The sequence below is a fragment of the Erythrolamprus reginae genome, chromosome 3 (genome assembly GCF_031021105.1).
Source record: "Erythrolamprus reginae isolate rEryReg1 chromosome 3, rEryReg1.hap1, whole genome shotgun sequence".
NCBI lineage: Eukaryota > Metazoa > Chordata > Lepidosauria > Squamata > Dipsadidae > Erythrolamprus > Erythrolamprus reginae.
This window is the reverse complement of record NC_091952.1, coordinates 9,239,150-9,265,157: the sequence shown is the minus strand read 5'-3', so window position 1 is coordinate 9,265,157 and position 26,008 is coordinate 9,239,150. Positions and strand designations below refer to the sequence as shown.

General features: G+C 42.5%; 1 protein-coding gene across 1 annotated transcript in view; it reads right to left on the bottom strand.

Annotated features, from left to right (window-relative positions):
• The window catches only part of CHRNA4 (cholinergic receptor nicotinic alpha 4 subunit), a 104,964-nt gene that overhangs the window by 18,503 nt on the left and 60,453 nt on the right, over positions 1 to 26,008 (bottom strand). The window contains exons 4-5 of the mRNA XM_070744462.1: positions 25,794 to 25,903; positions 6,086 to 7,466 (exon numbers count right to left, since the gene is read on the bottom strand). Of these exons, the coding sequence (XP_070600563.1) occupies positions 6,086 to 7,466; positions 25,794 to 25,903 (1,491 nt within the window). The remainder of the gene's footprint in view (positions 1 to 6,085; positions 7,467 to 25,793; positions 25,904 to 26,008) is intronic.

Genomic DNA, 26,008 nt, shown 5'->3' with positions numbered 1-26,008 from the left:
TTCTTTTTTTGATTTTTGGGGGGCAATTTTTTTGGAATTTTTTGCTGGTTTTTTTCCTTCTGCATATTTGCAGAAGCCAAGTCCCAGCACTGCACATGCTCCATCATCTTATTTTGGGGGTTGGTTTTTCTGGAGTTTTTTGCAAATTTTTGGTACTACACATGCACACCACGCAGCGTGGGAGGAAGCGAACTAGTGGCGAGCTAAGTTAGAATCCACCCCTGATCTACAGCTAGTCGTTGACTTACAGCAGTTTGTTGAGAGGCCATTCAAAGTTACGATGGCATTGAAAAAGTCACTTACGGCCATTTTTTGAACTTCCAATGCAGTGGTTCTCAACCTGTGGGTCGGGACCCCTTTTGGGGTTGAATGACCATTTCACAGGGGTCGCCTAGGACCATGAGAAAAGACAAATTTCCCATGGTGTTGGGAACTATAGCTTCTATTCTGGCACTTTGGAGTATATTTTTACTATCCGACCAATCAGGCGTTTACAGAGGAGGTGTCCCACTGACCTTCCCGCCAATCAGCTTAAAGCTCTGTTGGAAGAATTGGCGCAAGGCTTATGATTGGGGGTCACCACAACATGAGGAGCTTTATTAAGGGGTCACGACATTAGAAAGGTTGAGAACCCCTGTTCCAATCCTTGCAGCATCTCTATAGTCACATGACCAAAATTCAGACCCTTGCCAATTGCCATGTACCATTGCAGTATTTTGGGGGCACAGTTTCTGAAGGCGAGCTACTCCACTGGTTTGATTGCTCTCACCATTGGGAAATTCCTCCTTAGTTCTGGGTTGCTTCTCTCCTTGCTCCATTGCTTCTTGTCTTCCAAAGCACCAGAAGACAGGACAAGAAGCAATAGATGGAAACTAACCAAGGAGAGAAGCAACCCAGAACCAAGGAGGATTTTCCTAATGGTGAGAAGATAAACTTGCTTTCAGAAGTTGTGGATGGTCCATCACTGGAGGCTTTCAAAAGGAGATTAGACTATCATTTATCTGCAATGATAATGAAAAAGGGTGTCCTGCTCAAGCTAGAAGACCTCAGAGGTTTCTTCCAACTCTATTATTCCATGTTCTAAGTGATGCCCTTTTGTCACCATCTGACAAGCAATAGCATTTAGACTTATATACCACTTCATATTGTTTTTACAGCCCTCTCTAAGTGGTTTACAGAATTAGCCTATCGCCCCAAAAAATCTGGGTCCTCATTTTACCCACCTTGGAAGGATGGAAGGCTAAGTCAACCTTGAGCCGGTGGTAGCAGTTAGATGAAGTAGCCTGTAGTGCTGCACTCTAACCACTGTGCCACTTCCACTCTGCAGTGGACAACCAGTTAGACATCTGCCAACAGTGTGCGGTGGCAGTCAAAAAAGCCAATACAATCCTAAGTTGCATTCACAGAGGGATACAATCAAGATCAAATGAAGTAATACCATCCTATAAAGCCTTAGTAACACCACATCTAGAATACTGCAACCAGTTTTGGTCACCACACTATAAAAAAGATGATGAGACTCTAGAGAAGAGCAACCAGAATGATTAGGGGACTGGAGGATAAAACATATGAAGAACGGTTGCAGGAACTGGGCATGACTAGTCTAGTGAAGAGAAGGACCAGGGGAGACACGATAGCAAGTCTTCCAATATTTGAGGGGCTGTCACAGAGAGGAGGGGGGTCAACCTGTTTTCCAAAGCACCTGAAGGCCAGACAAGGAATAATGGATGGAAACTGATCAAGGAGAGAGATTCAACCTGGAAATAAGGAGACATTTTCTGACATTGCAAGTCATCAACCCATGGAGCAGAAGTTGCCTTCAGAAGTTGTGGGAGCTTCATCACTTGAGGCTTTCAAAAAGAGGTTGGACTGCCATTTGTCAGAAATGGTGTAGGGTCTCCTGCTTTGGTGTGTGTGTGGGGGAGGAGGGGTTGGACTAGATGACATATTAGGTCCCTTCCAACTCTTAACTCAACTCAACTCAACAGTAGAGACCTTCAAATTTCTAGGTTCTATCATATCTCAAGACCTAAAATGGTCACCTAACATCAAAAACATCATCAAAAAAGCACAACAAAGAATGTTCTTTCTGCGCCAGCTCAGGAAGCTCAAACTGCCCAAGGAGCTGCTGATCCAGTTCTACGGAGGAATTATTGAGTCTGTCATCTGCACCTCTATAACTGTCTGGTTTGGTGCTGCAACCAACAGGACCGAAACAGACTTCAGAGGATAATCAGAACTGCAGAAAAAGCAATTGCTGTCAACCTGCTTTCCATTGAGGACCTGTAGACTGCACGAGTCAAAAAGAGGGTGGGGAAAATATTTACTGACCCCTCACATCCTGGACACAAATTGTTTCAACTCCTACCCTCAAAACGTCGCTACAGAGCACTGCACACCAAGACAACTAGACACAATAACAGTTTTTTTTCTGAATGCCATCACTCTACTAAACAAATAATTCCCTCAACACTGTCAGACTTTTTACTAAATCTGCACTTCTATTCTACTAGTTTTTCTCATCCTTCCTATCACCCATTTCCTCCCATGTTGACTGTATGACTGTAACTTGTTGCTTATATTCTAAGATTTTTATTAATATTGCTTCTTCATTGCTTATTTGACTCCTATGACAATCATTAAGTGTTGTACCACATGATTCTTGACAAATGTATATTTTATTTTATGTACGCTGAGAGCATATGCACCAAGACAAATTCTTTGTGGGTCCAATCACACTTAGCCAATAAAATTCTATTCTATTCTATTAATCTGTTAAGGCGAGGTCAGTGGAGAAGCCAAATTCACTTAACAACCATGTTACTAACAACTGAAATGATTCCTCCTTAACAACCGTATCCAAAAAAATGGGGGCAAAACTCCCTTAACAACCATTCTACTTAGCAACAAAGGAATTTTTGCCCTCCACTGTGATTGTAAGCCAAGGACTAACAGGTTTTTTTTAAAAAAAACTTCCAAAGTTTTCTAATGAGCTTCTCTAACATCTCCTGGTATTTTCCTCTTGCTGAAAATGTCACAGCAGAGTGGAGCATCAGGTGTAGCACCAGAAACAAAATATATCTAAAGTCCGAGGAATCCAAAGGAATCCAAAATTTCAGCAGCTGGAAAGATGGAGGCCACCAAGCTAGAAAAAAATAAATTAGAAGAAGGAGGCCAGGAGGTCCTTGGGCCAGGAGGCAAACATCAGCAAGGAAGCTGGGTGAAAAGGTGAAGATAGCAGGCTCCTTGATTTATTTCCAGCTGAGAGGCCAAAAGGCATTTGACAGGATAGAGAAGATGCAACCTTACAATCTTTGTCCCACCTGCTACCTTTGTGTCTCAAACATCCCACCATCATCCCGGTTACTAAGAAATCTTCCACAGAAGGCCCATATACAGGTAGCCCTTGACTTACAACAGTTCATTCGATTGTTCAAAGTTACAATGACACTGAAAAAGATGACTTATGACAATTTTCACCATTTTATGCCCTTTCTGGCATCCCCCTGGTCATGTGATCATAATTCAGATGGTGATAGGTCCATATTTATGACTGTTGCTAACACACAGGGTTGTGCAATCCCCTTTATGGCAACTCCAAATCTCAACTAGCAAATGCTCTGTCCTACACATTGGGAAGAAGAATCTGAACTCCAAATACGAACTGAATAATCAAATTATCACAGATAACCCCACTCGGTTAAAGACCTTGGTATACTAATAACAAAAGATCTAAGTGCCAAAGCCAACTGCAACAATATAGCCAAGAAGGCTTCAAGAGTTGTAAACCTAATCCTACGTAGCTCCTGCTCTGGCAATCTCACACTACTTACCAGAGCTTACAAAACTTTTGCCAGACACATCCTCGAATACAGCTCATCTGTTTGGAACCCATATCGCATCTCAGACATTAACACCCTTGAAAATGTCCAAAGATACTTCACCAGAAGCGCCCTTCACTCCTCCACTCGAAACAGAACACCCTACGAGACTAGACTTTCAATCCTGGGCCTAGAAAGTTTAGAACTAAGACACCTTAAACAAGATCTAAGTATTGCCCACAAGATCATATGCTGCAATGTCCTGTCTGTCGGTGACTACTTTAGCTTCAACCACAACAACACAAGAGCACACAACAGATTTAAACTTAATATTAACCGCTCCAAACTTGACTGTAAAAAATATGACTTCAGTAACCGAGTTGTCGAAGCATGGAACTCATTACTGGACTCCATAGTGTCATCCCCAAACCCCCAACACTTTACCCTTAGATTATCCACGGTTGACCTATCCAGATTCCTAAGAGGTCAGTAAGGGGCGAGTACAAGTGCACTAGAGTGCCTTCCGTCCCCTGTCCTATTGCTCCCCTATATCTCCTATACCTTTCTTCTATTCCTATATCTCTTCTTCTATTCTTTCATTGATATGTTCTATTACTATACCTTCTTTTCTATTATTTCTTACATATATTTTACTATGAGTATCTCCTCCATAACATTCATCAAGTATTTTACTATGTGTATATAGATATATATCCACTAAAACCCTCATTGTGTATTGGACAAAATAAAAAATAAAAAAATAAAGTCAATGGGGAAGCCAGGCAGACACCACAACCATGTTTACAAATTTATGTCAACTGCCGTGATTCGGTTAACAAGCGTGGCAAAAAAAGTCATAAAACGATAGCAAAACTCACATAATACATTTCTCACTTAACAGCATATATTCTTGGCTTAATTGCGGTCATAAGTTGAAGACCACTTGTATTGCGTAGGTCAGAAGGAGGGCTGAGAAGACATCAGGGTGCCCTTCACAATCCAGGATGTAAACTATTTCAACTCCACCCCTCAGGATGGCTCTACAGGGCATTCCAGGCGAAACCAACTAGATACAAGCCTAGGTTCTTCCCTTGTGCCAACACTCTGCAAAATAGCTAATTCTTGCAGATTTGTCTACCTTCTGTATATATTTACCCATGGAGTATTATTATTTTTCTTATTACCTTCTTTATTGCCTTCCTCCTATTGGTATTATGATGATGATGATTATTGTTCTCTCTGTTGCTTTGCATCTACACCGAGAGTTCCGGTATTAAACTTATGTATAAAAACTGCAAACTGACAGAGTCATACCCCAATGTGCATGAAAGTAACGTAGAAATACAATTAATCTCCATGTCATCTGGGGAATTTTGGGAGTTGAAGTCTAGGTATTTTAAAGTTGCCATGGTTTAGAAATGATGGTTTATACATCTTCACTCCCTCCCTCTCTCTCCCCCTTATTTCTTCTTCCCATGTCCAGTCTCCTCTTTCTTTCTTTCTTTCTTTCTTTCTTTCTTTCCCCCCTCCCTCCCCCCTCATTTTTTCTTCCCATGTCCTCCCTCTCCTCTTTCTTTCTTTCTTTCTTTCTGTCTGTCTTTCTTTCTTTCTTTCTCTCTTCCTTTTTCTCTCTTTCTTTTTCTTTTTTAATTCTCTCCCTCCCTCATTTCTTCTTCCCATGTTCTCTCTCTCTCTCTCCTCCCCTCTTTTTTCTCTTTTTTCTCTCCCTCCCTCATTTCTTTTTCCCATGTTCTCTCTCTCTCTTCTCTCCTCTTTTTTTCCTCTTCTTTCTCTTCCTCCCTCCCTTACTTCATCCCTCTCACCTTCCTCACATTAATGTGCCACCCCATCTCACCATCATATGATTCTTATATAAATTTGATGGTTTCATTATTTTTAGTAATCACTGCGTATGTGGGTGCCCTTGTGTCCACATCCCCACATTGTCATAATTTCTTTGGGGACCAAATTTGAGCACAGAAAACATGTCCCCTCTGGCTATATCATGCACAACAGTCCCATCTTCAAAACTCATCCCCTGAAACACATCGTTCCAACTCAGAACCTGCTGCAATTAATCAGAATTAGAAAAACTCATTTGCAACCCCCATCCCCGAACGTAACTTAATTTTATGTTTTGCATTCCACCCAAGAACGCAAATTCTACAAGCGCTACAAGATATCCAAAGTCCCAGCCATCCAGTTTTTGGCTTGCTGGGAGGAAGCATTGAGAAAAAAAGGACTCAGGGTTTTTCTGTACTTACTGAGAAATCAGCGTCTTCTGCTCTCAAGTGGTCTGCAATATAGTGGACGCCTTCCACGGCTAACTTCAAGGCAGGAGACATGAGCAAAAACTGCTGCTCTTTGGGAGTCTTGCTCCCTTGTCCCGAAGGGCTGGCAGATTCCTTCTTTTTACATTTACATTTACAATGGGTGGCCTTGGCTTTAGGCTGGTCCACATTCAGATGGCACTGCGGGGATGCTGGGGACCCACTGGATTGGCCGTTGGTCTGGGAAGCCTCTTCTTGCAAGTAGCAATATTGGATGCTCTTGGACCGGTAACGTATGGTCCCTTCTTCTGCTTTTCCTGGGCTGCTGTACATCTGCTGGACGCTTAAGGATCGGCCTTTGCACATGGAGCCAGACTGAAGGTCTCCGAGTGGGTGGCTGGGAGGAGGCTGGAGTGAGGTGCTACTACCTCGGTTAGGTTCTGGGTGCAGCATTGAATACTGGCCAGAGGGTGACTTACACACCGGCTGTGGGCTTTTCTGGTCCTCGAGTTGGGTTCCGAAGGACGACGTCGGGGACTGTTCGTTGCTCTGCGGGCTGTTGGACGAGGAGGTGATAAAGTTGGGGGCCACTTCCGTCTCCGACCAAAACTGTTGCGCGTTGGCGATCTTGTGCATGGACTCGATGAGCTTCTTGCAATTGTCCTTGACCGTCGAAGGGCGTTTCATGAAGAGGAGGCGGGGGACGACGTCCAGGAAAACCTTACGCACCCAGGCGGGCATGGTGTGGGTCCGCGGGGAACGGTGGTGGACGTTCAGCACGAAGACGGTGATGATGATAGACAAGGTGACGAAGATCATGGTGAAGAGGAGGTACTCGCCGATCAAGGGGATGACCAAGGATGTGGAGGGGATGATCTCAGTAATGAGAAGGAGGAAGACCGTCAAGGACAGCAAGACAGAGATACAGAGGGTGATCTTCTCCCCACACTCGGAAGGCAAGTAGAAAACCAAGACGGTCAAGCACGAGATGAGAAGGCAAGGAATAATCAAGTTGATGGTGTAGAACAGAGGGAGGCGCCGGATGATGAAGGAATAGGTGATGTCTGGATAGATCTCCGAACAGCACTCGTACTTCTTGATGTTGTAGTTGCCTACAGCGTTGATGATCACCCATTCGCCGCTCTCCCAATAATCCAGCTGATCCACGTGGCGGTGCATGCTTTCGAGATCTATCTTGGCCTTGTCATAAGTCCACGAGCCGAACTTCATGGTGCAGTTCTGCTGGTCAAAAGGGAAGAAGGTGACGTCGATGCTGCAGGAGCTTTTGTAGATGGCGGGAGGATTCCATTTAATCCGTCCGTCGTAGAAGAGGTGGGCTCTGGTCAGGTGGGTGACTGCGAAATCCCCGTCAGCGCTGTGGAAGGAAACGAAAAGAAAATACAGTGTGGAATTATTTTTTTGAGGGGGGGGGGAGATTTTTCCAAAGCACCAAAAAACAAGACATGAAACAATGGATGGAAGTTAATTAAGGAGAGAAGCAAACTCTTGAGTTTTGTATTGTCTTAAGCATAAAACGTTTCAGGAAAGACTTAATGAACTCAATCTGTATAGTCTGGATGACAGAAGGGAAAGGGGGGACATGATCGAAACATTTAAATATGTTAAAGGGTTAAATACGGTTTAGGAGGGAAGTGTTTTTAATAGGAAAGTGAACACAAGAATAAGGGGACACAATCTGAGGTTAGTTGGGGGAAAGATTAAAAGCAACATGAGGAAATATTATTTTACTGAAAGAGTAGTAGATGCTTGGAACAAACGTCCAGCAGATGTGGTTGGTAAATCCACAGTAACTGAATTTAAACATGCCTGGGATAAACATAGATCCATCCTAAGATAAAATACAGAAAATAGTATAAGGGCAGACTAGATAGACCATGAGGTCTTTTTCTGCCATCAATCTTCTAATTTTCTATGTTTCTATTATATGGAAGAGAAACCCTTTTTTCTATTTTGGAATCTCAAGACTTTTTGCTGGGATCCTACTTATTATGGGATAGGAGAGGGAGTCAGTCTATTCTCCAAAGCACCTGAGGGCAGGACAATAGCAATAGCATTTAGACTTTATATATCACTTTACAGCCTTCTCTAAGTGGTTTGCAGAGTCAGCATCAGTGAAGGGCTGCAAAAAAATTTCCTACCACAATGTGGCCGTGGCTTATTTTGTAGGTGTGGCTTGTCGACCATGTGACCAGGTGGGAGTGGTTTGGTGATCATGTGGCAGGGATGGCTTAAAGGTCATGTGACTGGCTTAAAGGTGACCAACTTGACGTTACTCATGTTAAGGGTTTAGGGTTAGGGTGCCTGGCCCCTCCTCTCCTCAAAGAGATACAATTTCCCTCTCTATTTACTATTACTGTACATCCAAAATATACTATTTAATTCTATGTATATATGCCATATGTGTACATACATATTGCACACAGTCACACAAAAATATACATTATCTACTATATAAACTGTATGTGTATGTACACGCACGCGCACACACACAGCTGTTCTAAAATTATACACATTCAACCTCATTTACTGCGATAGGAAAAACATACTCAGAGCCCAGAAAGGGGGGGGGGGGGGTCAAATATTTTCTACTGGTTCTGCATACCTCACCAAAATTCTATTGGTTCTTTGTATCTGACCATACCTGTAGGAGCCCATCCCTGGTCAGCATATATTGCCCTCAACAATCTGGGTCCTCGTTTGACCCACCTTGGAAGGATGGAAGGTTGAGTCAACCTTGAGCCTGGTGAGATTTGATCTGCCAAACTGCTGGCAGCTGGTGATCAGCAGAAGTAGCCTGTAGTACTGCACTCTAACCACTGCGCCACCGTGGCTCGTCAAGCAATCATCATCTTCTTTTAACAATCCCATAATCCCTTGCAGGGTGGAATCTGGGCAACTGTATGGAGTTGAGTGTTTTACTGGCCGGATGCTGTACCTGTCGCCAATGTGGAGTTTTGTTCAGCAGTTTTATAGTCTCATTGTGCCCAGAGAGAAATAGCTGCCTCTACCTAGGATCGAACTCACAGCCTCCTGATTGTGAGGTTGAGAGCTCTACCTCTAAGCTACTGCACCACTCTGAGGGCAGGACAAGCAATGATGGAGAGAAATTAACCAAGGAGAGGTCCAATTTAGCATGAAGGAGAAACTTCTTTAACAGTGAGAACCAGGGTGTTGCAGCAGGTGGAGTGCTGTACTGCAGGCCACGGAAGCTGACTGTAGATCTGAAGGTCAGCGGTTGAAATCTCCTCACCAGCTCAAGGTTGACTCAGCCTTCCATCCTTCCGAGGTGGGTAAAATGAGGACCCGGATTGTGGGGGCAACAGGCTGGCTCTGTTAAAAAGTGCTATTGCTAACATGTTGTAAGCCGCCCTGAGTTTAAGGAAAAGGGCAGCATAAAAATCTAATAATTAAATAAATAAATAAATAAAATAAACAATTAAACAGTTTGCCTCCGGAAGTTGTGGATGATTCATCACTAGGTCTAGGGCAAGGGTAGGCAAAATTGATTCTTCTATGACATGTTGACTTCAACTCCCAGAATTCCTCAGCTAGCATGATTGGCTCAGGAATTCTGGGAGTTGAAGTCCACAAGTCATAGAAGAGCCAACTTTGCCTATAGGGCAGTGATGGCAAACATTTTTTGGCTGTCCTGCCAAAACAGTGCTTGTATGTGTGTGTGAGTGCGCTAGGACGCTGCATGTGCCCACACCCATTCCCTTCCCCCATGCATGCACACCACTCATGCGCTGCCTCAGTGCATATGCACAACCCTCCCTTGCCCCTGCATAAGCACACAGGTCTCAATTAAGCCTGGGACATGAAAAACTGCCCAATGAGCAAACCAGAAGTTTGGGGAAAAAGGACTTCCGGTTTACCCGTTGAGCTGTTTTTCGCACTCCAAAGGCTTCGGGAAGCATCCCTAAAGCCCCCGGAGTACAAAAAATGGGGCAAAGGGCAAACCGGAAGTCCATTTTTCTGAACTTCCGGTTTGCCCATAGGGCATTTTCTGGCACTCCAGGGCAAAAGGGCAAAAGGGCTTTCGCCAAGGCGAAAATCAGCCGGCTAGCACACGCATGAGTGCTGGAGCTGACATAAGGCAATGTCTTTTTTAAAAAAATATTTTTTATTGATTATAAAAAAGAAAAACAAACAAACAAACATAACACATAGGACATAACAAGACATTAAACGAACATTTCCAAAATGTGAACTGTAGATGGTACCCATCACAAAAGTAAAAACTATAAAAAGCGATTTTTATGAATATATCAAGTTAATATATAGTAACTTATCACTAAGTAGGGATAGCATATATAAGTTAAGGTTAACATAATTTACATTTTCATTCTTATTTTGCTTCTGTTTGGATCTTATATAGTCAAACTATATAGTCACAAGGCAATGTCTTATGTGCCCTCTGATATGGCTTTGCGTACCACTTGTGGCCCATGTGCCATATATTCACTATCACATAGGGTCTCCTGCGTAAGTAGGGGGTTGGACTAGATGACCTCCAAGGTCCCTCGCAGCTTTATTCTGTCTGACTGGATCGTCAGAAAGAGAGTTTTTCATTATGCTTTGATTCACTGATGATTGACCCTGCAAATAAACAGGCAGACAGGCTGGAAAAAAATGGGCTATGGATGGCTGGCTCATTGTTTATATTTCCCTTGCTACCTTCAAGCTGTAGATTGAGTCTCGGTCCAGTCAACATTCTTTACTGAAATATTCATCAAAGCCAATAACTATGCCGAATTAGCCTCACCGCCACCATCACTTTCAGCTCTTTTGTGTTTCCAATGAGTTAAAGCTCTGGCCGCATCTTCCCTTAACGGGAGATATATTGGCCAGCTGCAAACAAAAGAGATCAAAATGCTGAGTAAGCTAATACAGTGGCACCTCTACCTAAGAACGCCTCTACTTACAAACTTTTCTAGATAAGAACCAGGTGTTCGAGATTTTTTTTTGCCTCTTCTCAAGAACCATTTTCCACTTACAAACCCGAGCCTCCGAAACTGTAACTGGAAAAGGCAGGGAGAAGCCTCCGTGGGGCCTCTCTAGGAATCTCCTGGGAGAAAACAGGGCCGGAAAAGGTGGGGAGAAGCCTCCATGGGGCCTCACTAGGAATCTCCTGGGAGGAAACAGGGCCGGAAAAGGCAGGGAAAAGCCTCCATGGGGCCTCTCTAGGAATCTCCTGGGAGGAAACAGGGCCAGAAAAATTAGGGAGAAGCCTCCTTGGGGCCTCTCTGGGAATCTCCTGGGAGGAAACAGGGCCTCCACCCTCCCTGTGGTTTCCCCAATCACACACATTATTTGCTTTTACATTGATTCCTATGGGAAAAATTGCATCTACTTACAAACTTTTCTACTTAAGAATCTGGTCCTGGAATGAATTAAATATGTAAGTAGAGGTACCACTGTAGTTAGGAATGCCAGTGCCATCAAATCAGTAGTTATCATCAAGTAGATTCCCCTACCCTCCTCTGTGTAGGAAGCACTGTAACTCTGGGTCGAACTTTTTCCTAATTTATTCCCATGCATAGTGGGAAATGACTGCAAAGCAAAGCACAAACACAAAATACACTTGTGCACATGCACGCACACAAACAGAAAAACATACACAGGGTGGGAAATCCCTGGCAAAGCAAAGCACAAATACACACAAACACAAACACTCGAGGCTTTGTGCAATCCTATTTCACAGTTATTTTTTCTTGCTGTTTTCGCTTCTGCCTTGTGAGATGCTGGGATGCAAAGTTTCTTAATTCATTCCCATCCACAGTGGGGAATGACTGTCAAAGCAAAGCACAAATGCAAAACACAAAGACACACACTTCAAGTTTTGTACACCCCTGACTCCCAGGTTTTTGGGGAGGGGAGGTTTCATGTGATGCAGGGGCAAATTTTCATAATTTGTTTCCATTCACAATGAGAAAACTCTGTGAAAACAAAATCACACACATGGAGAGAGAGAGTGTGAGAGAGAGAGAGTGAGAGAGAGTGAGAGAGAGAGAGTGAGAGAGAGTGAGTGAGAGAGAGAGAGAGAGAGTGAGAGAGAGAGAGTGAGAGAGAGTGAGAGAGAGAGAGAGTGAGAGAGAGTGAGAGAGAGTGAGAGAGAGAGAGAGAGTGAGAGAGAGTGAGAGAAAGAGAGTGAGAGAGAGTGAGTGAGAGAGAGAGAGTGAGAGAGAGAGAGAGTGAGAGAGAGTGAGAGAGAGAGAGTGAGAGAGAGTGAGAGAGAGTGAGAGAGAGAGAGAGAGTGAGAGTGAGAGAGAGAGTGTGTCTGAGAGAGAGAGAGAGAGAGAGAGAGAGAGTGAGAGAGAGATGGAAATCCCTGCCAAAGCAAAGCACAAATACACACAAACAGAAGCACACACAAACACTCAAAGCTTTGTGCAATCCAACTTTGCAGTTACTATTTCTGTCCTTTTTCAATTCTGCTTTGTGCGATGCTGGGATGCAATGTTTCTTCACTGCCAAAGTAAAGCACAGACATAAAACACATGCACACACACACACACACACACACACACACAATCTTCAAGTTTCATACAGCCCTAGCTTCAATGTGTGATGCTAGGGGCAAATTTTCATAATTTATAGAAATAGAATACCCTATGAGACTAGACTTTCAATCCTGGGCCTAGAAAGTTTAGAACTAAGATGCCTTAAACAAGATCTAAGTATTGCCCACAAGATCATGTGCTGCAAGGTCCTGCCTGTCAGCGCCTACTTCAGCTTCAACCACAACAACACAAGAGCACAGAACAGATTTAAACTTAATATTAACCATTCCAAACTTGACAGTAAAAAATATGACTTCAGTAACCGAGTTGTCGAAGCGTGGAACTCATTACCGGACTCCACAGTGTCATCCCCAAACCCCCAACACTTTACCCTTAGATTATCTACAGTTGACCTATCCAGATTCCTAAGAGGTCAGTAAGGGGCGTGTACAAGTGCACTAGAGTGCCTTCTGTCCCCTGTCCTATTACTCTCCTATATCTCCTATTTCTTTCTTCTATTCCTATATTTCTTCTTCTATTCTTTCATTGATATGTTCTATTACTATACCTTCTTTTCTATTATTTCTTAGATATATTTTACTAAGTGTTCGGAAACTTCAGATCGTGCAGAATGCAGCTGCGAGAGCTATCATGGGCTTTCCTAAATACGCCCATGTCATACCAACACTCCGCAATCTGCATTGGTTGCGAATCAGATTCCGGTCACAATTCAAAGTGTTGGTTATGACCTATAAAGCCCTTCATGGCACCGGACCAGAATATCTCTGGGACTGCCTTCTGCCGCACAAATCCCAGTGACCAGTTAGGTCATACAGAGTGGGTCTTCTCCGGGTCCCGTCAACTAAACAATGTCGTTTGGAGGGACCCAGGGGAAGAGCCTTCTCTGTGGCGGCCCTGACTCTTTGGAACCAATTCCCCCAGATATCAGAGTTGCCCCCACCCGCCTTGCCTTTCGTAAGCTCCTTAAAACCCACCTCTGTCGTCAGGCATGGGGGAATTGACACTTTCCCTCCCCCTAGGCTTATATAATTTATGTATGGTATGCTAGTATGGTTTTTAAACTGGGGTTTTAAATTACTTAAACTTAAATATTAGATTTGTTTACATTGTACTGTTATTGCTGTGAGCCGCCCCGAGTCTGCGGAGAGGGGCGGCATACAAATCTGATTAATAAATACATAAATAAATGGGTATCTCCTCTGTAACCGTCATCATGTATTTTACTATGTGTATATAGATATATACCCATTAAACCCTCATTGTGTATTGGACAAAATAAATAAATAAATAAACAAAAATTTACAATGGGAAAGCTCACACAGAGAGAGGAGGGGGGGAATCCCTGACAAAGGAAAACCACAAACACACACGAATTCGAACACTTGAATCTTTGTGTGGTTCTCCTTCACAGTTATTTTTCCTGACCGTTTTCGCTTGTGCTTTTGTGCGATGCTGGGACCGAAGTTTTCATAATTTATTCCTCTCGACTGTGGGGAAATCTCTGCCAGCTGACCCACAGCCCACACAGAAGCACCAGTGCTGGCCTAATTACACATCCGTGACAAAAACAGGCAGATTTGTAATGCAGGTGACAGATGTAACAAGTTTCTAATCCTGTGGGTTTTTTTTAAAAAAAAAATATTGTTATTCAATATGCACTTGGGGAAATGCACTTGGGAAAAGGAATCCTCAATCTGAGTATTGTATTGGCAGTTCTGTTGTTAGCAAAAACTTCAGAAGAAAAGGATTTAGGGGTCGTGATTTCTGACAGTCTCAAAATGGGTGAGCAGTTGTGGTCGGGCGGGTAGAAAAAGCAAGTAGGATGCTTGGCTGCATAGCTAGAGGTATAACAAGCAGGAAGAGGGAGATTATGATCCCGCTATATAGAGTGTAGGTGAGACCACATTTGGAATACTGTGTTCAGTTCTGGAGACCTCACCTACAAAAAGATATTGACAAAATTGAACGGGTCCAAAGACGGGCTACAAGAATGGTGGAAGGTCTAAAGCATAAAACGTATGAGGAAAGACTGAATTGAACTCAATCTGTATAGTACTGGAGGACAGAAGGGAAAGGAGGGGACATGATTGAAACATTTAAATATGTTAAAGGGTTAAATAAGATCCAGGAGGGAAGTGTTTTTAATAGGAAAGTGAACACAAGAACAAGGGGACACAATCTGAAGTTAGTTGGGGGAAAGATCAAAAGCAACGTGAGAAAATATTATTTTACTGAAAGAGTAGTAGATCCTTGGAACAAACTTCAGCAGACGTGGTTGGTAAATCCACAGTAACTGAATTTAAACATGTCTGGGATAAACATAGATCCATCCTAAGATCAAATACAGGAAATAGTATAAGGGCAGACTAGATGGACCATGAGGTGTTTTTCTGCCGTCAGTCTTCTATGTTTCTATTCATTTCCTCACAAAGGATCGGTGCTTACTTCCCTTTGAGACAAAAAAAAAGGGGGAGATGGGGAGTGGGGCCATCTTTCAAACTGCACCCCTAATAAAACACAACGGAACGTTTCAATATACTTAGGGTGCACAAACGCAATTGAATATTCCTGAAAACATTTCGCAAACGGCTTTCTTTTGCCATTGACCTTCTAGGGAACTCCAGCCTCCATTTCTCAGCCTATGGGGAGTCGACAGCAGCAGCTGCTTGGAAACCCATTTGCAAAATGACTGCAAAGGGTAAAATGTAGATTAAGCTCTTCCTGATAATTAAATTTCCCCCCCTCCCCGTTCCCCCAGCCCATCATCGCTCTGACACATTTTCAGAAAACTCTGGATCGGCCGGGGCCTATTAGTTTATGTCGCACCAAATTTATTGATTGACAAACGGCGTTCATTTCCTCCGCTTCGAAATGCCACATGTGGTGTCTCAACCTGGGCAAGTTAATTATTCAGCCTGTTTAATAAAGTAAATGAAATGCCTGTCTGGTCACTTGCCTAGGAGAACATTAAGTCCTACTCATCGTGTGTGAGGAAAAACATTTTTTTTCCAGACCGGTTTTCGAAACCGACCCAACACGACACTGTGTTTTTTTAAATGGTAGAAAGAGCGAGGGATAAATGGAGCAGAAAATGTGACTTACGACCACCACTGAGGTAGACCTCGGCTTAACGACTAGTGATGGGCGAACCTAACGGTGTTCGGGTTTGGCAAGTTCGGACGAACTTTATGCAAAATCCGGCCAACCCGAAACCGAACCCGAACTTGAACCCGAACGGGGAATCCCTCCCATGAAGAGATTCCGGGGGCGGAGCTTTGATGTCACCGGCAGGTTGCTAAGGACGCCAAGGTGATCACTTCCTGGATTCCATGGAGAGAAGTGACTTAAAACTAAGGAGAATTTCCTGACAGTCTGAACGGTTTATCAGTGGAACAGCTTGCCTCCAGAAGTTGTAAATGCCCCAACACTGGAAGTTGTTAAGCAGATGTTGGATAACCAGTTGTTTGAAGTAGTGTAGGGTTTCCTGCCTAAGCAGGGGGTTGGACTAGAAGACCTCCAAGGTCCTTTCCAGCTCTGTTTCTGTTGTTGTTGTTGTTATTGTTGTTGTTGTTATTATTATTATTATTATTATTATTATTACTATTATTATTATTATATTACCTTCAAGGTCTAATAATCTTGGTTGCTCTTCTCTGCACTCTTTGTAGGCCAGTGGTTATCAACCTGGAGGTTGGGACCCCCTTTGGGGTCGAATGACTATTTCACAGGGGTCACCTAAGACCATCAAAAAAGACCAATTTCCCACGGTGTTAGGAACTAAAGCTTCTATTCTGGTGACTTGGGATATATTCTTACAATCTGACCAATCAGGCATTTACATGGGTGGTGTCCCTCTGACCTTCCTGCCAATCAGCTTAAAGCTCTGTTGGAGAATTGGTGCTAGACTTATGATGGGGTGTGTGTGTCACCACAACGTGAAGAACTGTATTAAGGGGTCACAGCATTAGAAAGGTTGAGAACATTGTTCTAGAATATCAACATCTTTTTTATACTTTGGCGACCAGAATTGGATGCAGTATTATTAAGGCTTTATAGAATTGTATTAGTTCCTCATGTGGTGTTGATGATTATTATTATTTTATTATTATTATTTATTATTATTATTATTATTATTATTATTATTATTATTATTAGTTAAGTTTTTAAGTTTTTAAGTTTAAGTTTAATCAGATTTGTATGCCGCCCCTCTCCACAGACTCGGGGCGGCTCACAGCAATAACAACACAATGTAAAACAAATCTAATATTTAAGTTAATTTAAAAAAAAACAAATTAAAACCAATCATACATACTAGCGTACCATGCATAAATTTTATAAGCCTATTATTATTATTATTATTATTATTATATTATTATTTATTATTATTAATTAGATTTGTATGCCGCCCGTCTCCGTAGACTCGGGGCGGCATAATCCCTCTGTTAATGCAATTTAGGATTGAATTGGCTTTTTTTGGCTGTTGCAAACACGGAAGGAGGAAGGAAGGAAGGAAGGAAGAAAGAAAGAAAGAAAGAAGAAAGAAAGAAAGAAAGAAAGAAAGAAAGAAAAGAAAGAAAGAAAGATACACCCTTTGCATAGGCGTGGCTTGAAGATATTGTGCGCTTGAAGGTTAGTGTGGCTTGAAGTTGTTATTGTGTGGCTTGTGATTGCAGTGTATAGTTGAACTGTCTAGTGAGATAGTTTACAATGTACATAGATAGATTAGTTTTGCTAAGAAGTAAATATTTTCTTAAAGAACCTTCTGCTGTGTTTGTCTTCAATTATCTGCAAATATTTTAGTTCCTGGTATCCTGGTCTGTGGCTGGCCTATTTAGGTTGGACAGCTTCTGAAAAATGCAACTCTAACAATACTACCTCAACAACAACCACAAGGACCTACCAACTCAACCACCGACATCTCAATTATAGTCAAAACAACATCCAGCGCAGGGAAAAACACACATCACATGCATCCTATTTGGACTAGAAACAGGGGTAGGCAAAGTTGGCTCTTCTATGAGTGGTGGACTTCAACTCCCAGAATTCCTGAGCCAATCATGCTAGTCCAGGAATTCTGGGAGTTTGAAGTCCACATATTATAGAAGAGCAACTTTGCCTACCCCTGGACTAAAAGGAAACGACAAGCCAGACATCAGCATAGTACGCAACATCAGCAGCAGCCGTGACACACAAACCATTACCTCCGATAAAATAATTGTTGAAGTTTCCAGAGATAGCCCCTGTGCACAAGAATAATGACGCTTGATGGCCCTTCATTGACTGGCTGGGAAGATTACCAATAATGATTACATGACCCTGGGACCATTACAACGGTGCCACAAATGGTTGCAACTCAAGGATTACTGTATCCAGGGGTGGGCTACTGCCTGGATGGGGGGGGGGATTGCAGTGGAGCTCCACCCCAGAGCACCCAATTTGCACTGAAAAATGTTGAAAGAAAATGCAGGGCGTCCTGCATAAGCCACACCCACAGTGTAGTAGTAAAAATTTTGGTATCCCTTCACTGCCTGTGAATCCTTTATTATTTATTTCTTTTTTATTATAAAGTTTTTATTTACAAGTATACAAAACATAAAAGACAATCGTAACAGTTGACAATTGAAACCTAGTACATTTACAATATGCCTGGATGTAATAATATAACCATTAATAAACATGTAGACTAACAAAAAAGGGTATAAAGAAAGTAGAGAGAAGAAGAAGGAAAAAGAAAAGGAGGAGAAGCAAAGAAGAGAAAAGAAAAAGAGAGGAGGGTGGGCGAGTGTACAGTGGAGCTGTGTTAAGAATATGAACTAATTTTAAATTTATTAACTCATTACCTTACATCAAGATTAGTCATATAGATAGGTAGAAGCAAGTGTTGAATTAATCACAGTATAGAGATTTTGAAACTAGAATTAAAAATACGCCAGGAATAGCCAAAAATGCTCTTCTAGACAAATATGTATAGGATCCCAGGATCAATTGATTACTGCTATTATTTTTTTCTTGAAGAATCTCCAGCCAGTGATTTCTGCCAGACCACTGCAGCACCAGCAGATACCAAAAAAAAGGAGTTATATTTTGGTTTACTAAGGAAATTCCATTGTGTCAAAAGTGCAAGAAACTTGGCTGCCCAGTGTCCAAACAATTTACTGCAGATTAATGCTACTTTTGCAAGAGATGTCACCAAGCAGGCTGCAGATGGAACAATTAGAAGTAAGTACTCTATCAGGAGGACAATGATTTGGAGAGAGACCAGGTATGTCGGGGGGGGAAATGCCTCTCTGAAATCAAGGGCCTTCAAACTTGCCAATTTTAAGACTTGTGCAATTCAGCTCCCAGCATGACAAATTATTTGCGGGACCACCTTCTGTTGTATGAGTCCCAGCGACCCGTTAGGTCTCACAGAGTCGGCCTTCTTCAGATCTCATCAACTAGACAATGTCGCTTGGCAGGGCCTAGGGGAAGAGCCTTCTCTGTGGGGGCCCTGGCTCTCTGGAATCAGCTCCCCCCAGAGATTCGCATTCAATTCAATTCAATTTATTAGATTGGTATGCCGCCCCTCTCCGAAGTCTCGGGGCGGCTCACAACAATAATAAAAACAGTATAACAATGGAACAAATCTAATAATAAAATTATATAAAAAACCCAACAGTATAAAAAAACCATACATACCAAACATAAAATATAAGAAAGCCTGGGGGAGATGTCTTAATTCCCCATGCCTGGTGATATAGGTGGGTCTTGAGTAACTTGCGAAAGACAAGGAGGGTGGGGGCCTTTCTAATCTCTGGGGGGAGTTGATTCCAGAGGGCCGGGGCCACCACAGAGAAGCTCTTCCCTTGGGGCACGCCAAATGACATTGTTTGGTCGATGGGACCCGGAGAAGGCCAACTCTGTGGGACCTTATCGGCCGCTGGGATTCGTGCAGGTAGAAGGCGGTTTCCGGAGGTATTCTGGTCCAATGGCATGAAGGGCTTTAAAGGTCATTACCAACAGTTTGAATTGTGACCGGAAAACTGATCGGCCAGCCAATGCAAGCCACGGAGTGTTGTAGAAAACGTGGGCGAATCTAGGAAGCCCCACGATAGCTCTCGCGGCCACATTTCTGCATGATCTGAAGTTTCCGAACACTTTTCAAAGGTAGCCCATGTAGAGAGCGTTGCAGTAGTCGAACCTCGAGGTGATAAGGGCATGAGCAGCTGTGAGCAATGACTCTCTGTCCAAATAGGGCCGCAACTGATGCACCAGGCGAACCTGGGCAAACGCCCTCCCTGCCACAGCCCCACCATCCTCGCCTTCCGCAAGAGTCTGTTTTGTCAAGTATGTATTGATGGTATACAAAGATATAATAATATTTATATACGTAATACTAGTAAAAGAGAAACATTAGGACAGAGGACGGAAGTCTGTGTATATTATTATTATTATTATTATTATTATTATTATTATTGTTGTTGTTGTTGTTGTTGTTGTTATTATTATTATTTATTCTGTTGGGCTCTCTGATAGGAGCCTCCCGAAAATTCAAGGATACAAATTTCAGACACACACACTTTTGAAAATTCAAAACAATGTTCTATATCACAAAAGTCAAAATAAACTAAGCACTCTTTTTATATTGCAAAGAGCACTCTCCCCAAAACAACCGGGTAATCTGTCCCTTAAGCAGTCATTAAGTACTTAGCCAGCAGCTGTGGAGAAACTTCACACCTCTTCTTCTTCCAAGGGAGATACACACACACACACATGCTGCTCTGCTTTGGTTTCAAAGGCATGAAAAAGCAACAAAGTCCAGAAGACACAGGATTCCTGATGAACTCCGATGAGATATTCTTCCACAATGGCCAAACCCGCATGCTGCTATTTATAGCAGCAGCCCTAATTACTGGAGCCCCACCCAAACACAGGTGGCCTCCCTTATTTCCTGTAATATGTTCTTACTTGGTCTCTTCTACGCATAATTCTGCTCTTGCGTGGATCCAAAATGTCATCATCTGAAACTATAGAAGATAAGGAAGATTGACTGCCTTGGCTGTGTGCCAAGCCCTCCTCTGCCAAGTCACTCCCACCTTCTTCTTCGTCTGAAGAAACTAAACTCTGATCTGATTCTGTCGGCAATAACACAGGCCTGTGACATGTTGAATTTTCCCCTGCATCCACCTCCCCATTCCCTGGGGCAGGAGCTGGGCCAGAGCCAACCACAACATCATCATCATCATCATCATCATCATCATCATCATCATTATTATTATTATTATTATTATTATTATTATTATTATTATTATGTCAGTACAACACAGCAAACGAGATCACTATGCTGGATTTCGTATTTCATCACCAGTCGGGCGCTTCCCAAGCACCTAGGACTGCGTGATGTAGCGGTGAATTATGTTTGCCGATGCCAGTAAAGCGGCCTTTTGCAATTGACACATGGAGATTTTGTCAATTCCGATGGTTTTCAAATGTCCGGTGAGATCCTTTGGTACTGCGCCCAGTGTGCCAAGTATCACTGGGACCACTTTCACTGGCTTATGCTAGAGTCGTAGCAGCTCGATTTTCAGATCTTCGTATTTCACTAATTTCTCTAGCTGCTTCTCCTCAATTCTGCTGTCTCCTGGGATTGCGATGTCGATGATCCATACTTTCTTTTTCTCCACGATCACAATGTCTGGTGTGTTAAGCTTCAGAATTCGGTCAGTCTGAAGTCGGAAGTCCCACAGTAGTTTTGCTTGCTCATTTTCGACCACTTTTTCGGGCTTATGATCCCACCAGTTCTTTGCCATTGGTAAATGGTAGTTCTGGCACAAGTTCCAGTGGATCATCTTTGCCACAGCATCATGTCTATGCTTGTAGTCAGTCTGTGCAATCTTTTTGCAGCAGCTGAGTATGTGAATATTATTATTATTATTATTATTATTATTATTATTATTATTATTATTATTATTTATTTTATTTATTTATTATTTATTACTTAGATTTGTATGCCGCCCCTCTCCGAAGACTCGGGGCGGCTCACAACATGTAAAAACAAATCATAAGCAATCAGACAAATTTAAAATATTTAAATATTTAAAAAACCCCATATGCTAACAGTCACACACACAGACATACCATGCATAAATTAAACGTGCCCAGGGGGAGATGTTTCAGTTCCCCCATGCCTGACGGCAAAGGTGGGTTTTAAGGAGTTTACGGAAGGCAGGAAGAGTAGGGGCAGTTCTAATCTCCGGGGGGAGTTGGTTCCAGAGGGCCGGGGCCGCCACAGAGAAGGCTCTTCCCCTGGGGCCCACCAACCGACATTGTTTAGTTGACGGGACCCGGAGAAGGCCCACTCTGTGGGACCTAATCGGTCGCTGGGATTCGTGCGGCAGGAGGCGGTCTCGGAGATATTCTGGTCCGATGCCATGAAGGGCTTTAAAGGTCATAACCAACACTTTGAATTGTGACCGGAAATTGATCGGCAACCAATGCAGACTGCGGAGTGATGGTGAAACATGGGCATACCTAGGTAGGCCCATGACTGCTCTCGCAGCTGCATTTTGCACGATCTGAAGTTTCCGAACACTTTTCAAAGGTAGCCCCATGTAGAGAGCATTACAGTAGTCGAACCTCGAGGTGATGAGGGCATGAGTGACTGTGAGCAATGAGTCCCGGTCCAGATAGGGCCGCAACTGGTGCACCAGGCGAACCTGGGCAAACGCCCCCCTCGCCACAGCTGAAAGATGTTGTTCTAATGTGAGCTGTGGATCGAGGAGGACGCCCAAGTTGCGGACCCTCTCTGAGGGGGTCAATAATTCCCCCCCCAGGGTGATGGACGGACAGATGGGATTGTCCTTGGGAGGCAGAACCCACAGCCACTCCGTCTTATCCGGGTTGAGCTTGAGTCTGTTGACACCCATCCAGGCCCCAACAGCCTCCAGGCACCGGCACATCACTTCCACCGCTTCGTTGACTGGGCATGGGGTGGAGATGTAAAGCTGGGTATCATCCGCATATTGATGATACCTCACCCCATGTCCTTGGGGTTATTATTATTATTATTATTATTATTATTATTATTATTATTATTTAGATTTGTATGCCGCCCCTCTCAGAGTTGCCAAAATTGAGAAACATTGACATAAAATATTTCCTGGCAATATTGACTTCCAAGGCAAAACCACATTTCCCATTAATTTCACAACGGCGAGCAGCTTTGTAGAAGTCCGTGCAGAATTCGAGGAGAGTGAATTAAATGACCAAGGTGCTTTCTTTCAAAATCAGAATGAAGCAGGCCCAGTCCCCAAGATCCCTCCGCAGCATTTAACGAAATACAGGTTGCGTTTCATCACAGCGAAATTCAAAAGAGCAGCCGTGTTTTGCCTCAACTTCAAAAGAAAATGTTGGCACCCCGTGCATTTGTTTCGAGCTCACCTCATTGCAAGGTTATTTTCTGCATCTTGAGCACTCAAAATATTGGCGCCAATGGTGATTTTCAGCCTTTTAAAAAGCATACCATTCAGTTACTCATAATTAACCAATGATGTGTTGGAAAGTCTCCATGGTGCTTTAAACTCCTTGTCTATTCACTTATATTTTATCTCTAATTATCCTTTTAAAAATATTTAACCAAAGTACACTCTGCCCTGCCCAGGCTCTTTTTAAGGCCAGAAGGAAACCTGCATTGTGCTACAACTTTGCCTAATTTTCAAGTTCAAATGGGCAATTTTAGAAACATAGAAACATAGAAGTCTGACGGCAAAAAAAGACCTCATGGTCCATCTAGTCTGCCCTTATACTATTTTCTATATTTTATCTTACAATGGATATATGTTTAACCCAAGGCATGTTTAAATTCAGTTACTGTGGATTTATCTACCACGTCTGCTGGAAGTTTGTTCCAAGGATCTACTACTCTTTTAGTAAAATAATATTTCTCATGTTGCTTTTGATCTTTCCCCAACTAACTTCAGATTGTGCCCTCTTGTTCTTGTGCTCACTTTCCTATTAAAAATACTTTATGTGCAAAATTTTGATACTCAGCCTTTTCTGTGTCTTCCTACAGTTTCTTATGTGATACATAATATTGATAACACTTTTTTTTCCTGATTGATGGACAGGACACAATTTCCCCACACAAAGATGTGAGAGTCAACACCATTTTCTCATTTACACCCAGAAGCAAAATGTATTTCATAATTTAAATTGAGTCCAATGGATTTCTTGATCCCTCTTAAGTCATCTCCTATAACTGGTTGAAGAGGGCTATCAGGCTGTGGTCTCTAGCAAATTTCCCTTCCAACGTTCCTCCTGCATTTCTCTCTCTTTCTCTCTCTCACACATACAAACATATACATACACAAACACACACACACATGCACGTGCACACACGCACACACACTCCTATCTATCTATCTATCTATCTATCTATCTATCCATCCATATCTATCTATCTATCTCTGTCTATCTATCTATCTATCTATCTATCTATCTATCTATCTAATCCATATCTATCTGTCTGTCTGTCTGTCTGTATACTCTATCCATATCTATCTATCTATCTATCTATCTATCTATCTATCTATCTATCTATCTATCCATATCTGTCTGTCTGTCTGTCTGTCTGTCTGTCTGTCTGTCTGTCTATCTATCTATCTATCTATCTATCTATCTATCTACCCATATCTGTCTGTCTGTCTGTCTGTCTGTCTGTCTGTCTGTCTGTCTGTCTGTCTGTCTGTCTATCTATCTATCTATCTATCTATCTATCTATCTATCTGTCTATCAATGTTCTGGTTGGCTCTGGCCAGCTCCTGCCCCAGGGAATGTGGAGGTGGAGGCAGGGGAAACATCAACATGTCCTAGGCTGTTTTGTTGCCGGCAGAGTCAGGGAGTGCAGTTTCCTTGGATGAAGAAGAAGGTGGGGGGTGACTTGGAAGAGGGGGGCTTGGCACACAGCCCAGGAAGCCAATCACCATTATCTTCAGTCGATTACGGATGACGAAGTGTTAGACCCCACACAGGCGCAGAGTTATGCATCGAAGAGACCAATGGAGGAAATATTACAGGAGATAAGAGAGGCCACCTGTGTTTGGTGGGGCTCCAGTAATTAGAGCTGCTGCTATAAATAGCAGCGTGCTAGTTTGGCCGTTGTGGAAGATTATCTGATCGCTGTCTTAAGGATCGTGCTCGCTGTGTCTGAACTTTGTTTGTGGATTTTTCACACGCCTTTGACACCAAAGCAAAGTGTGTGTGTGTTTCACTTCGTGGGAAGAAGGAGGTCCTGTGACGTTTCTTCACAGCTACTACGCTAAGTACTTAAGGACTGATTAAGGGACTTGTACAGCCAACAAGGTTGTTTTGGGGAAGAGTGCTCTTTGCAATACAAAAAAGAGTGCTTTGTTTTCTTGAATTTTGTGATAAAGGACATTGTTTTGATTTTCAAACATGTGTGTGTCTGAAATTTGTACCCGTGAATTTTCGGGAGGCTTCTACAAGAGAGCCTGGCAGAACAATCAATCTATCAGTTTATTCACTATTATCTATCATCTATCTATCTATCTATCTATCTATCTATCTATCTATCTATCTATCTATCTATCTATCTTTCTCTTTCTCTATATATATCTATCTTCTATCAATCTATCAATTTATCTCTCTATTATCTATCATCTATCTATCTATCTATCTATTTATCTATTTCTATCTTTTAATCTATCAATCTATCTCTTTATTATCTCTAATCTCTCTATTTGTTATCGATCTATCTATCTATCTATCTATCTATCTATCTTTCTTTCTTTCTTTCTTTCTTTCTCTGCCTATGTTGTAATTTTTTAAAATAAATAACTGAAGTTTCCAAACACTCTTCAAAGGTAGCCCCATGTAGCGAGCATTGCAGTAGTCGAACATTGTGAGGTAGATTGGGTTGAGAGAGAATTACTGGCCCAAAGCCCCCAGCTGGCTTTTTCTTTCTATTTGCACCTACTAGATTTTCTACATGATTTGCTTTAGTTTGGCAAGATTTCTGCCTACAAATGAAACTGCTTAGCGAATATCAGTGTATCCTTCTTGGTTAACGGAGCCCGACTATTGCAAAAAGGCCTGGTGTTTGCAGGAAGACAAGATAAAACCACAGCCTTAAAGGAAAGATGCTCAGAATATGCTCTTACTTGTTGTAAAGAACTATGTCCGGTCTCCAAATAAGCTCGGATGGGATTCGTATCGACGTAACGTTCTCGTATTCTTCGGGATCCCAACGTAACTTATAATCATGCCACTCCTAAAAGGCAGGAAATACCAGGTAAATAATTAGGCCCAAAAAGAGAAAGCAAGAAACATCACTGGAGACTTTCAAGAAGAGATTGAACTTCCATTTGTCAGAAAT